Source organism: Chionomys nivalis, chromosome 8, assembly GCF_950005125.1.
Source record: "Chionomys nivalis chromosome 8, mChiNiv1.1, whole genome shotgun sequence".
NCBI classification, from domain to species: domain Eukaryota; kingdom Metazoa; phylum Chordata; class Mammalia; order Rodentia; family Cricetidae; genus Chionomys; species Chionomys nivalis.
This window is the reverse complement of record NC_080093.1, coordinates 84,662,195-84,677,211: the sequence shown is the minus strand read 5'-3', so window position 1 is coordinate 84,677,211 and position 15,017 is coordinate 84,662,195. Positions and strand designations below refer to the sequence as shown.

Here is a 15,017-nt window from a genome sequence, read left to right as displayed (position 1 = left end):
AGTTCTCCTCCAGTGTGAGCTTTGTAAAGAGAACATCTGTCACAATGTCAAAAGGTTGGTCACTGATCTCTGCAGGCTGTATTGATAGACTAGAGGGCAACCCTCCTAAATTGATTGTTTAAAATAAAACAAGTGCTGGGCAGTGGTGGCTCATGCCTTTAACCCCAGCACTCAGAAGGCAAAAGCAGGCAGATCTCGTGAGTTCGAGGCCAGCCTGGTCAACAGAGTGAGTTCCAGGACAGCCAGAGTTGCACAAAGAAACCCCATTTAGAAAGGAAGGAAGGAAGGAAGGAAGGAAGGAAGGAAGGAAGGAAGGAAGGAAGGAAGGAAGGAAGGAAAGAAATGAAAGAAGAAAAGGAAAAAGAAATCAAATAAGTACAGAAAAAATGGTCAGGGCAGATGAAGATAGGACCAATGTTCAAAAGATAAAATAAACCCAATGGACATGAATCCAATTGATTGAAAAATCAGAAAATGCCTTTAATTCTAGCACTCAGGAGTCAGAGGCAGGCAAATCTTTGTGAGTTCAAGGCTAGCCTGGTCTACAAAGTGAGTTCCAGGATACTCAAAGATACACAAAGAAACCCTGTCTCAACAACAACAACAAAAGAAAAAAAAGAAGAAGAAAGAAGAGAAAAGAAAGAAAAGAAAAGGAAGAAGAAAAAGAAAAATCAACAAAGTGTGATTTTATAACCACCAAACTAAAAATTTAGGAAAACCTTATAATGTTTTCATAAAAGGAGCAAAAATGATCTGAAAAACCTTAAAACCCATGACCCAGTGAGATGTTTTTAAATTTTGCTCTGACAACCCAAATTTTGTCCCCAGGACCCACATGGTGAACTCAGAGAACTAGCATCCACAAATGGTCCTCTGGCCTTGAGAAGTGTGTATACACACACACAAATGTAATAAAAAATCAATATCGACTTAGGATTTGAAAAAAAAAAACTGTCAGCAATAAAACTTATTCCCCAAACCCTAGAGCACCCACCTCTGGGTCATCATGGTCATGAGTAGGGAACTGTAGGAGACAGTTAACTCTAGTTCTGGGACCTGACGCTGATAGGGACTTCAGTGACGCCAGCCAGTGTGAACTGAGTCACGGGCTGATGAGAAGTCAGAGGACATGTAGCACAGTTAGTAAGGCACTTGCTGAGCATATACAAGGCCATGAGTTCGATGCCCAGCACCCACAATAAACAAAACAAGAGAACAAAAGGAAGGAACACAGTCTTGAGGAAATGTCCCACAGATGTGCGGAGAGTTCAGATACAGCCATTTTATGCCAGCAACATCAGCAAGGGTGTCCTGTGCATTATAACGAGAGTGTCCTGTACATTACCAAAATAGCAATGTAGGCCAAATGAGGACTCCTCACAGATTCTAAGGAGCCAGAAACATCATATCTAAAGAATTAGTTCTGAGGCAGACAGTAAACAAAACTGGACTTGGAAAAACAACACACCAATACACCATCAGAAAAGGGGTAGCACCTGGAAAGGGAAATGCTCCCAAAACCAGCATGGCTTTACAGGACAATTATACATTCCTTCTGCTATTTTCCATCCAGAAAACAAACTATTGACCACTGTATGCCAGTCACCCCAGGCAGGCAAGGACTAGGGTGCACCAGGCTTGGTCACTTGACCTTGATGTGTAGAGTCATAGAATTTCAGTCAAGACTGGCATAGTTTGCTCTGTGCTTTTGAGAGCAATCTTGGGCAAAGTTGGATTATTATAAATGATGATTAACAAAGTGTTGATTTGTGTCAAGCTTGATTTGTGTTTTTGTTGTTGATTGCTTGGTTAGTTTTTTGAGACAGAAAAGAAAAAATCCTCATGTACCGCAGACTGACCTTGAACTCCTGATCCTCTTGCACCTACCTTCCGAGTGCTGGGGTGCCATCCAGACACTGTGTGTTGATTTTACCATGGCAAGTGGAACCCTTCCATTGTGTCTAAGAACTACACTAAGAGTTCAGGAGCAAAGAACCTTGACAGTTGACCCAAGCAGAGGATAGGAGGAAGGGTTAGATAGTTGGTTGAACTGTCTGGGTCATGGTCAGAAGTCACCTTGCCTTCTGGCCACACCCCTCTAGCTGAAGCCTGACTCTAGGTGAGGAGTAACAGCCCTGTGCAGGAACAGCAGCAGCCGCAGGAACAATGAGAGAAAGCTAAGAGCCTGTGTAGGCACGCCACACTCACATCTTTATGGATGATCCGTTCATGGAGGGTATGTCCATTGTAGGGGTGGGGTATTAGCAAGGTGGTGGTGGTGGGTTCAAGTTGTTAGAACACAAAGGGTTTTTTGGTTTTGGTTTTTGCTGCCTAGCTGAGTTTTAAAGATGAATGGAAACTAACCCGTCTGAAGCTAGGCGTGAGAAGAATGGCTGAGGAATACTGCAAGGGGCCAGTTCCCTGAAGGGTTACTATACACGGAGCACCGGGCTGAACGTTTCCCATGTATCATTTCATTTAACATCCCCAACCAACACTGTCTGCAGTGTCCTTGTGGAAGATGGGGAAGACTAAGGCAGAGAGATAGGAGGTGACTTGACTATCACAGGCCTGAATGACCCAGACGTACATCTCTGTCCATTCCACTATACCTACAGTGAGAGACAGTGCTTTCTAAACTGCACAGGCTCCATGAGGGCAGAATGGGATGGGGACAAACCGTAGACACGAGGGTCGAATGGGATCGGTGACAGACAAACTGTAGACAAATACTTCAGCGCACTGTTGTAAGTAAGAAAGCAGTATTTGATACTTTGGGAGGGCAGGTATCTTAGTTACTATTCTGTGGCTGTGATAAAATATCTTGATAAATACACTTAAGGGTTTGTATTTTCAAAGGGATTGAGTACATCATGGCGGGAAAGGCCTGATGGTGGCAAGGGAGTGCTGGCAGGGCAAGGAAGGCATGGTAGTAGGAGCAAGCCTGTCTGGTCACAGTGCCTCTGCATTCGGGAAGCAGAGTGAAGGAAAGTGGAGCCTTGCTAGAAAGCCTCAAGGCCTGCCCCAGTGATCCACGTCCTCCAGTGAGGCTTGACCTGAAGGTTCCACAACTTCTCAAAACAGCTAGGGACCCTGTGTTCAACTATGTGAGCCTGTGAGGGACATTTTATGTTCAAACTGTGACATCTGTAAACTTTTACAAGAAGCTGTATCTACAGATTCCCCCAAAGAGACTTTGTCTACTAAAGAACAGAAGGCATATATATATATATATATATATATATATATATATATATATATATCTCAAACTGAACCAAAGCCAATAAAATCACCAATTAATCTACTGGTAAAGGAACATTAAGTGTCTCAGTACATCTTGTGATTGCTCCACGTGTGTTGGGGATGTCACTGTGACACATAGGCAAGTCCGTGATGAGCAAGATTTTCAGAAGGACACATACATAAGATGGAAGCGAGGACACATCATCCAGGATGCAAATCTAGCTAGACCATGCGGATCCGTGTAGCGGAGCGGCTGAATTTGAAAAGCAAAAGCTTCTCTACAGACAGCAAAATAGTGCTTTAAAGCTGTTTCTTTTGGACTGGGGACAAGGAAGAGGAAGCCCAGAGCTGGTGGCAGATGGTGTCGTGTTAGACAGTAAGGAGAGACGGCATTTCCAGCTCACGGCTTTTCTGTTTTCTCTATCGTGGAAAACGGTTCTTAATATAGAAACATTAAACAAACATCGAGAAGAAATTGACTCTGGATGGATGATAAAATGGAAGAGCTTTGAAAATAGTCTTTGAAAAAAGAATTTACAAGCCGGGCGGTGGTGGCACATGCCTTTAATCCCAGCACTTGGGAAGCAGAGGCAGGCGGATCTCTGTGAGTTCGAGACCAGCCTGGTCTACAAGAATTAGTCCCAGGACAGGCTCCAAAACCAGAGAGAAACCCTGTCTCAAAAAAACCAAAAAAAAAAAAAAAAAAAAAGAATTTACTACTTTTAAATTGTGTGTGTACATATGTGTGTCTGTGTTGTGTGTAGTATTGTGGTGTGTGTGGTGTATATGTGTTGTGTGTGTCTGTGTCTATGTTGTGTATGTCTATGTGTCTATGTATGTGTAGTGTGTGTTATGTATGTCTATGTGTCTATGTATGTGTAGTGTGTTGTGTGTGTCTGTGTCTATGTATGTGTAGTGTGTATTGTGTGTGTCTATGTGTCTGTTTATGTGTACTGTGTGTTGTGTATGTCTATGAGTCTATGTATGTATAGTGTGTGTTGTGTGTGTCTATGTGTCTGTGTATGTGTAGTGTGTGTTGTGTATGTCTATGTGTCTGTGTATGTGTAGTGTGTGTTGTGTATGTCTATGTGTCTATGTATGTGTAGTGTGTGTTGTGTGTGTCTATGTGTATGTGTTGTGTGTGTCTATATGTGTATATGTAGTGTGTGTTGTGTGTCTGTGGGGAGGGTACTCCACAGAAGAAGGGTTATTAGTACATACTGCTTGCAGAAGACAGGCGTTCAGTTCTCAGCACCCGCCTCAGGCGGTTCACAACTGTTTATAGCTCCAACCAAAAGAGCATCTAGACTCCTGTTCTTGACGCCAGCGACACCCACACTCACATGTACTCACCCACTTAGAGACATTAAAAAAAATGTGTCAGTTGGGTAAAATAGTCAAGCGATTTCCCTGAAAAAGGAAAAAAAAAAAGAAGCTGGTATTTAATTCATTTTAGTTAATTGGTTAATTGTTAATTTTTTGAGACAGGGTCTTGCTCCATAGCCCAGACTGGCCTGGAACTTACTATGTATCCCAGGTTGGCTTTGAATTCATGGCAGTCTTCCTGCCTCAGCCTCTGGGATATCAGGTGTGCCCCTCCACACTCAGCTTAACAAGATGGTGTTTAATGAGATCTATGCAGAATCTTGAACTGGCTTAAGAAAAGAGCTCACTATCTAAACAAAGCATGGAGCACCGTTGTACCCTCGCTGTAGTGGAAAGCCAGAGTTGTTCTGTGAATGAAGATGGAGTTCCATGGCCAGAGCTAGTACAAACAACGTCTGTAAACCCAGCTCACAGAAAACAGGTGCAAGAGTCTCCCCCACCTTCTCTATATTTCCAGACGGTTTCTCTGTTGTGATTCGAGTCATTCTGATCACAAAGATTATCAGACATTACCGTTCAATAGATACACTGAACTCTCTCCAAATTTCTTGAGATACGTAACATAGACATCACTCTAGCCCTGACTTTGTATAAACCAAATGAACAAAACACTTTTTTTTTTTTTTTTTTTTTTTTTTTTTTTGGTTTTTCGAGACAGGGTTTCTCTGTGGTTTTGAAATCTCGAATTAGAGGTTGGAGAAGGGGCTCGGTGGTTAAGAGCAGTGACTGCTCTTCCAGAGGACCCAGGTTTGAGCCCCAGCACCCCACGGCACTCACCACTGCCTGTAATACCAGTTCCTGGGGAAACTATTGTCCTCTTCCGGCTTCCGTGGGCACCAGGCATGCACATGGCACACAGTTAAACCTCTGTTTAATAAAGGGGCTGTCTACGCTGTAAGAATATAGGAATACAAATTTATCTCCTGTGAGACTCAATTCTAACTGTAGTTTTTTTCACCGTTTGGATTTTCCTCAGGGAGGAAAGAAAATCAAAATGCCAATCCCCTGTCTGAGATCAAATGTGGTGTGAGCACCCCTGGCTTGGGAAAGGACAGCACACCACCTGGGTACTCTGTGTGAGTTTGATTTCCAGAGGGGTGATGGGGTGAGGAAAGGCAGGCAGCTAGGACTTCGCTGATGCAGAAACGTCCGTTAATCTTATGAACACAAAAGCAGGCAGAGATGAGTCCTTTGTCGTAGGAGTAGTAGGACATTAGTCATCACAGGCATTGGACCTTGGAACTGAAGTAGTCAGGTCCTCCTCGCCCAGGAGGACTCCCCCTGAGCAGGCAGGCACAGGTGGGTTTCATTTGTGCTGCTCATGACCTTGAGGCCTCCACAGGGTGCCCGGAGCTGCTTCCCGCAGGGCCCTGCTTGCCACAAACATGGCCCACTAAAGTGGCTCGGAAGCAGTTTGATCATGGGACGAGAAATGCCAATCTAACCCATTTGCCGTTGATTTCTTAAGCAGATTCAGGGACACAGGACGAAGCCCAGCTTTTGCAGGAATGGTTTAAGCTGGTTCTGGAGAAGAATAAATTAATGCGCTATGAGTCGGAGCTACTGATCATGTAAGTAAGACAACACAGATAACAGTGAGTGCTAACAGCCGGGTAGCTGGGCGCGGGTGGCTCACCGTCCTTGGCTGGAGTCCCGGGATTTTTTCTTCGTGCATACGGAACAGTGATTGAGGCAAATTGGTATTTTGTGTCTTGCATATCATGCTGGCATTAGTGGAAAGAGAGTCTTTAGTGTCCTCTCTCTCTTCCGAGTTCAGTGGCTAAAATAGATTTCAGTAGCAGGTCAGGAGCAAGACGGCAGCTGGACCATTCCTGGCCCCCAGTCACACGCCATCAGTGGGGATGCTGTCCTTGGCCTATGTGTGAGCCATGGGAAATCTGCCTGACCACTTCCTGGTGGCTTTAGCAAAAAAAAAATAAAGGGGGGGGGGGCGGCTGAACACTGGCTGTCTGGGATCTGTCTTCTTGGAGAAAGGGCTGGTAGCCTGGTCAGATGGTCAGAATGAAGACTATGGTTCACCACCCAATCCTGAAACAGACAAAGGATGCTGTACCTGCCAGCAGTCTGGAGAGAGAAAAAATGCCCTTGAGAATAAACCACTAAGTTCCAGAGTCAGGCTGAGAGTTTTCGTTTATGCCGTTGGTTTTGTTTTCTCCCCTGAGTAGTCATCTGGGGAGCTTTAAGAGGGGGGTCCACTCTTTCCTGCCAGGTTCTGAACCAGGTGAGAAATAGGTAAGCCCTCCAAATATTACCTTTATTATTAGTAGTGACTAATGACCGAGGCTGAGAACCCAGGCCGCCTCACTAACTAGTTTCTTTGGGCTCTCACAGCAGCAGGAACATTTCCCTTAGTCTAGAAGCCGGAAGTCCACGTGAAGGGGCCGAGAGAGCCGCTTTCTCCCAGATCCTCGCACGGAGACTCCTTCCTTGCCTTTTCCACTTCTTGTGGCTCTAGGCGTTCTTTGGGGGTGGCTGTGTCGCACAGCCTTCTCTGTGTGTCTGTGTCTTCTTGTCTGTCTCTTCGAAAGTCTTCTCACTGGGCTGAGGGCTCACTGATATAATCTAGAATGTAGCTATCTCAAGGTCCCTAATTACGTCTGGAAGACCCCTTTTATTTTTGTTTTGTTTTTTTTTTTTTGAAAGACCCCTTTTAAAGCAACATCCGATTCACTATTTCCAGGGCTTAGGATGTGGACATGTCTTTCTTATTCAACCTTCTACACTAGCCAAATCTCAGAAATGGATATAGCTACCTCATGAAGAAAGGAAGGGGACCTACTTGATCCTTAGGGAAAAGGTTCTAGCCTAGACCCTTGGGGTCTCAAGGTCAACGAGGGGGTGATATCCCCAGAGACTATTTAGCAAAGGCCAGGGAGATGTGCTTGGTTGTCACACTTGGGACTGTGACCGAAGGCTGCTGAATACAAGCCAAAGATGCTAAGCTTTCTTCCTGTAGTTCACAGGGCAGCATCTCCTGCCACCTACACGGAGTCAGCAGCCTAAGCGGGAAGTACTGTGAAATCTTACCAAAGCACGTAGCAAAGCCTAGGGAGCCTGAAAACATATGCTTGCCGGAAATAGACCAAGCCTGGGAGACAAGAAGTGAGGTGAACATGCCCCATCTATCTCTCTAAAATCCACCTGAGAGTGGGGATAAGGAGGGGCTGGAGGAGGGGACCGGGAGTTACAGTCACTACTCACCAACCCCACGGAAGGGAGTGCCAGGCCTAGGGAAAAGGGAGCTCCTCTCTAGCAATCATTTGAGTGTCTGTCCATATCTGCCTCATATGCAGCCATACTGTCTGCATTGGAGTTAAGTCTGACTTATAGTCCTTCCAACAGAAATTTAACAAGAACATCTTCTCTGTACTAGGAACTCAGCTGGTTTCTATAAAAATAGGCTGTAGCCAGGCACTGTAGTGCAAGCCTAGACCCTCAGCCCTTTGGAGGTTGGGGATGGGCAGGGCAGAGAAGTGAACGCATGACAAGAACAGTTCCATGAAGGATATGAGAGTCTGTCTTGGGGGGCTGGAGAGATGGCTCAGAGGGTGGGAGCACTGGTTGCTCTTCCAGAGGTCCCGAGTTCGATTCCCAGCAACCACATGGTGGCTCACAACCATCTGTAATGACATCTGGTGCCTTCCTTGCCAGCAGTACATTGTATGCTTAATAAATAAATCTTTAAAAAAAAAAAAAAAGAGTCTGTCTTGGGGAGGAGAGAGGCGAACTGGGGCTGCAGCCGAGCTATCAGCTTCACCAGAGAGAGGACTTTCTCCTCTGTAAGAGGTCAAAGAGGACAACCGGGGTGTGTGCACTGGACAGAGACATGTTTGAAGGGTAGGGTTTGGTTGGAGGAAGACCTGTCTGTATGAACAAGGAAAGATGTCTTAGATTGGCGTGTCAGGTCAGACCCCTCAGGAAGCAAAGTTAAGGCAGAATGAGTGATACGTGAGATTCCTTGAGGAGGACCCTGTGAAGGATAAAGAAAAAGCAGACAGGACAGTGGGAGAGTCTTGGGCCCTACTGCAGTTCTGATTCCTTGTAAAAACAAAGGAAGGAAGGGAGGGAGGGAGAGAGGGAGGAAAGAAGGGAGGGAGAGAGACTTGGGCAGGTGGAGTTCCATTTGTGAATAGCTCTGAGACCCAGCCAAGGCAGAGGAGCATCAGAAGAGAGAGCCCATCAGAGAACTCTATGTTTGGAAGGACTTGCCAGTTCTCACACCGCTGTGATGCTTAGCCCACGGCCGGGAGTCACCCAGGAATAACAGGACTTCAATGAGACATTGAAGCTGATTCTATAGCAGCCTCCTTGTCGCTAAGCTTCTCCCAGAGAGTTTCCTCTGAGATCTGAGCTACCACCACCTCTGAGCTCCTGCAGAGGACCCAGGTGTCAGTAATAAGACAGAACTTTAGCTGAAGCAGCTTTAGAAGGAAAAGTAGTAGCAGGTCTGGGGATGTAGCTCAGCTGGTAGAATGCTTGTCTAGCATTCAGAAAGCCCCGGGTTCAAATCCCAGCACCACCGGGTTAATGGCACACATCTGTAATACCAACATTGTATGTAGGGGTAGAGGGGGTGACAGGAAGTGCAGAAGTTCAAGGTGACATAGCAAGTCCTAGGCCAGCCTGCACTACAGGAAATCCCATTTCAAAAACAAAGGAGCAAAATAAATACAGAAACTAATAGCAACAACACTGTCCCGGGTACACAAGCAACCACAGGTCAGGTCTGGAAGGGCAAGTCCCAAGAGGAGGAATGGAGGGACTCATTCCCAACCGTCAGTCTCTCCGTGGCCTGGGGAACAGTGGCCCTACTCTCCTGTCTCACCCTCCGGGTCTGTGAGGGTGTATTGCTGTGGAGCCCCTCAACCCCATGTGGGGGCCATTCAGTGCTTCTCCCCTTTACAGTCTTTTCTTAAGGATCATGTGACTCTAACTACCACCTCTTGACATCACCACATCTGTCTAGGTCCTCATTCCTCTGCTGAACTCCAGAGTGGCATGTGGGAGTCCCCCAAACGATGCATGGGCCAGCATCTGGGGAGCTACAAGGGAGGAATGCCTGAGACATCCCCAGGCTCTGAAAAATCAAGTCCCTAACTGGCTGTCAAAGAGGACTCAGCTCCGCTCCCTGCTCTGCTGGTCCCCCAGAGCAAACCCTAAGGAACAGTTTGGTGGCCTTCAATATTACCCCCTCCAGCCGTCTCATCTTCTCTCAGATCCAGCGATCTCAGTCATCTTTCTAGGCACCTCTAGTGGCCCCAGCAGTAGCAATGCCTTCTGTTTAGAGATATTAGAATATTCCAGTTTTAATGGGAAAAAGCCTGTGCTGGCCACTATTCGTGGCTACCTCCATTGATGTTCCTACATACTCCCTCTTAATGGCGGGGACATTTTCTTGTCCTCAGGGCCCAGGAGCTAGAACTAGAAGATCACCAAAGGAGACTGGAGCAGAAGCTACGACAGAAGATGCTCAAGGACGGTGAGTGTGGCACAGGTTTGGGGCCCCTGCTGAAGACACGCCCACCCCAGGACCTTTGAGCAAAGCACTCACCAGTCTGAGAGCCAGAGCACAAAGCCAGCCTGCTCCTTGACCTCCTCTGAAGCCCAGCAGGTCTGCTGTCATTCACTTGTGAGAGCAACATTTCCGTCATCCCGTGTGTTGATAAAAATAAAGCAACTTATTTTAATTTTCAAATGTATGCTTGTTAAGGTGGAGTCTTGTGGTATAGCCCAAGCTGACCCTGAACACTCAGGCTTCCTGCCTCTGTATCTTCGTTACTTTTCTCATGGCTGTGACCAAACACCTGAAGAGGTTTGTTTTGTCTCACAGTTTGAGGGGGCACTGTCCACCGTGGCTGGAAGGCGTGGCCACTGGTGGGCCTGTGGTAAGAGGAGCATGCAGCACCTGTCGGTTCTTAGCTAAGCAGGAAGCAGAGATAGGATCCAAAGCAGAGCAAGACTATAACCATCCCCCCCACACACAATGATCCAGTTCCTCCAGTGAGGTCCCACCCCCCAAAAGATCAGAAAAGCTTCCAAAGCAATGCCACCAGGTAGGAACCAAGTGTTGAAACACATGAGCCTGTGGGGAAGATTTTCCTACTAGAACCATACCGCTCAGCCTCTCACCTGCTGGGGTCCCCCGCATGTACCACCATGGCCCGGCAAGCACCATGGTATCCATGTATTTACTTAGGCTTGGCAGATAGCAAAGACCAGCCTCTCCCCTCTGGGAGTTTGTGATCTCAGTGGGAGAGCGGTAGCCAGATCGGTCATTACAGTACATGAGGACCGTAGAAGTCGTCAGGGGCCCCAGAGAAGCCAGGCATGGGAATAAGAATATTTCCTGCTGGCCTTGGCTGGGACTGTGACAGGGCGTTGTGCATGAGACAACTGTCCCACCAGTACTTAGGAATTCATTGACTCCAGCCTTAAGAGCATCTTTCTGAGGTGTGCCTGTGGGTTTGTGGGCCCGCACTATGACTTCCTTACACTGACATCTTACAGGTCTAGATCTCACAGAACTAGCATTGCCCCAGCCTTACTGAGTTGCCTGGTACTGGGAAAGCACACCACATATTAGCCACCATCAGTTTTGGTTAAGTATTTTATTCATGTCTTAAGACTTGAAAAACCAAGTCACAGTGAACAGAAATCATCTCTTAAGGTGAGAGCAGCTGGGCTCCAATTTAGCAGGAGACCACAAACTCATCTCCCACCCATGGAAGTGATTTATAGGTCCCCCCTCAAATTCAAGTTCTCCTTCTGTAACTGAAGCTGGTCTTAAATTGCAGCCTTCCTCAGCCTCCCAAGTACTGGGACTACAGGCAAGCGCCAACATACCCAGCTCAGACTGTATTTCTTTTTTAAACTACACTTTTATTTATCTGTGTGTGGGGGTGGGAGACACACATGCCCCCCCCCAGCACACATGTGGAGGTCAAAGGACAGTTTGTGGAAGCTGGTTCTCTCCTTCCACTGTATGGGTCCTAGGAATTGAGTTCAGGTCATTAGACTTGATAGCAAGCACCTTTATCTGCTGAGCCATTTCTGTTTCTAAGAAACCCTATAGGGTGGCACTATATAGCACTATTAAGAAAGGTGTACAAGGCAGTCATAATGGTGCATGCCTGTCATCCCAGCAGCAAAGAACAAGACAGACCTTACCTAGAACAATGTGGAACCCAAGAACCAACTCCTGAAAGTTGTCCTTAGACCTCCGCACACATGCCACAGTGGTGCCTGCCTCTCATCCCTGTACTTTGGAGGTAGAGGCAGGAGAATCAGGAGTTCAAGACCAGTCTCAGCTATGTAAAAGTTTGAGACCCACCAGGGATAAAGGAGATGGCACGCGCGTGCACACACACACATACACAAACACACGTAATGTTTAAAACAAAACAAAAGGTACAATTTATTACAAATGGCAGAAGAGTTGTTCTCATTGACATAGGAGCCCCTGATGCAGGCAGTTTGATTTAATGTGGCTCAGCTGTGCTTAGGAAAGCTACCTTCTCCTGTTTGGTGTCTTCCTTAGAGGGGAAGGAGGGTTAAGGCTTGACAGGGTGTGGCTGCATTAAGTTCTCTTTCCCTCGAGTACCCCTTCCCTACTACACATTCACGTACACAAACATGCACATGTAAACATATGCATGAACACGCATGCACAAACACACACGTGCACACCATGTGTGCACACACAGGCACATGCACATGAACATACACACACATGCACACATGTGAAATTCAAGCTGACTACGGCACAAAGCGCCCACGTTTCTCCTCCGTGGCTTTAAGGGCAGTTCCTTGGTGTTAAATTCACTTCCTTGTATAGGATATAACAAGCCCAGAACAATTGTGAACTCCCACGCTAAGAATTTTCCTGGCCCCAGTCTTACCTGAGAGCTGATTTTTTTCTTCTTTTCTTTAGAGGGCCAGAAAGATGAGAATGATCAAAAGGAGGAGCAAGAAATATTCAAGCAGATGATTCAGGTGATTGAGCAAAGAAACAAGCTTGTGGATTCTCTGGAGGAACAGCGTGTCAAGGAAAGAACCCAAGACCAACACTTCGAAAACTTCGTTCTCTCCAGAGGCTGTCAACTCAGCAGGACTTAGGCGCCCCTCCCCCACTGAAGCCAGAGAACTAAGAGCACCACCCTTTCTCACCCAGGCACTGAATTTAGACCTCACCACTTAGAAAGGAAGAAAGGAAATTAAATGCCTCCTATATGAGTTCCGTGTGGTAGTTCATATCTGTAATCTCTGCTGAAGAAAGCTGAGGCAGGAGGTTTGCTGTGAGTTCCAGGCTAGCCTGCGTTATACAAGGAGATCCTGTCTCAAAAAACAAGCATCTTTTTATAGGTCTTATAGCTGTTTTGGCTTCCCAAGGTTTTTCCCAGTTCTTTAATGACCAAGTGACAAAGGCCCTTGAGCTCGGCAGTGCACACGAGCCAGTCCTGAGAGTGGAGGTGATGTTGGCAGACGGCCAGCATTGTTTGCTCCCTGGAAAGTCACACAGGCTTGACCTCCCCACTGCCTTTGTCATTTTCTTTTATAATTCATTGAGTTACATGTTTTAAGACTTTTAAGAAATGCCTTTTCATTAATACGCCCATATTTGTCTTTTTCGCACGGCTGACCAGTTTCCAAATGTCAGGACACAGCAGCGGCAGTTTAAAGATTAGCGTAATATTTAAATTGTGTTTCCAGAGAAAGCAGAGAAACCCTGAGATTACTGATTAAATAAAGCCAATAACTCATATAGCAGGTGTTAATTCAATCCAGGGTGAATTTAATTTACCAGGTATATTTATAAGCCTTAATATAATATACATAAGCAATGAGAGTTGGACAAAACATTTGAGCTTTAATTTAATTTTTTTTTGACAATGGAAAAAGGAAATAAAACTTTAAGTCTATGCCAGCAGGATCCTTGGTTTTCACCAAATCCGCTACCATAAGAAGCCAGTTGTTCCCAAAATGCTCTGCTTCTAGCCCTGGATCATCATAAGTACTTCTAGGAAATGGATGGTTTTAAAGTGCTTTCTGAGGAGCTTTGGTGATGGCAGAAAGGGAAGCTTTCATTTGTTGGCCAAACACCGGTGAGCTGGCATTGCTACTGAAAAACACACTGTGGTCCTAGGGCACCCAGCTTTACCATGGTCATCTGTGGTCATCTTAAGTGCATAACCTCTTTGAGACAAAAAAAAAAAAAAAAAAAAAAAACCACTTCTGACTTCCAGGTAGAACTGATGGCAGTGTTTCCATTTATCTAACTCCAAACTGAGTCAGGAGCATGTCTATGTGTGCGTGCATGTGTGTGTGTGCGTGCGTGTGTGGCATGAGTGTGTGCATGCGTACGTGTGTGTTTGTGTGCGAGACATTTTAAATCTGCAAAAAATAAAATGTTTGTGGATCAAGTGGCCATTACCTAGCTGCTGGGTTTCCTTGCGTATTTGGACAGTGCGGATAGGGAGGAAAGAAGACAAGATTTAGAATGGTGGTGTGTTTGTCATAGAAAAGTGGATTGTTCTCCTTTGATGGAATTCTTAAAAGATTTAGCTGCTAGTGATGAGAGAGACTAAAGGACTCTTCAGTGTGTACCTGGCCACTCATATCCATGAGTATTTAAATGTCTCACCAGACTCAGGTGCTTTGTAGCTCTTTACTGTAACTGGTGACTGGATTTTTCCTCAGTCTAAGCTGACTTATTAATTACTTCCATCTGAGATGTTGTTTGTGTGGTCCAACCTGGCTGGGGGTAAGTCAGATCTAGATGCATATAGTTGGCCCCGGTCAGCCAGTGTTTTGGGGAGTAATTAAGTACAACCCTCTATGGCACCCTAAAGTTCAACAGTTGTCTTTATTCCCTTCTCTTTCTTTTTTGTTTTTATTTTTATTTTCTAGAAACAATTCTTCTAATTGGTTCAGTTCTAATACTAGGGAAGTAGAGGCCTTTTCCTATCTACCTACTAACCTGCAAACACTGCCATTTCCGGCTCTTTATGTATTTGCATACTTAGTGAACATGGGTATTGTGATTGCTTATCTTTCAGATTCTCCTAGGTTACCATTTGGAGAGGCCTTTTAAAACAAAGAATTTCCATATAAACAGCATAAGGCCTAGATGTTTGAGGCAGTGATTTGCATAGTAATAAAGATGTATAAACAACACCAAAATAATATTTTCAGCCAGGCATACATTCCTTTTAATCCCAGCACTCAAGAGGCAGAGGCAGGTGGATCTCTTGGAGTTCCAAGACAGCCTGATTTACATAATGAATTCCATGTCAGTCAAGGTTGCATAGACAGACCTTGTCTCAAAAATTATTTTTTTGGCCCCCAGGCATTGAGAAAAATATTGGATA

At 45.6% G+C, this 15,017-nt stretch overlaps 1 protein-coding gene across 1 annotated transcript in view; it reads left to right on the top strand.

Moving 5' to 3' along the window:
- The window catches only part of Mical2 (microtubule associated monooxygenase, calponin and LIM domain containing 2), a 196,709-nt gene extending 183,925 nt beyond the window's left edge, over positions 1-12,784 (top strand). Inside the window, exons 30-32 of the mRNA XM_057778566.1 lie at positions 6,101-6,200; positions 10,056-10,129; positions 12,581-12,784. Of these exons, the coding sequence (XP_057634549.1) occupies positions 6,101-6,200; positions 10,056-10,129; positions 12,581-12,765 (359 nt within the window). The 3' untranslated portion in view covers positions 12,766-12,784. The remainder of the gene's footprint in view (positions 1-6,100; positions 6,201-10,055; positions 10,130-12,580) is intronic.
- Positions 12,785-15,017: the final 2,233 nt, after the last annotated feature.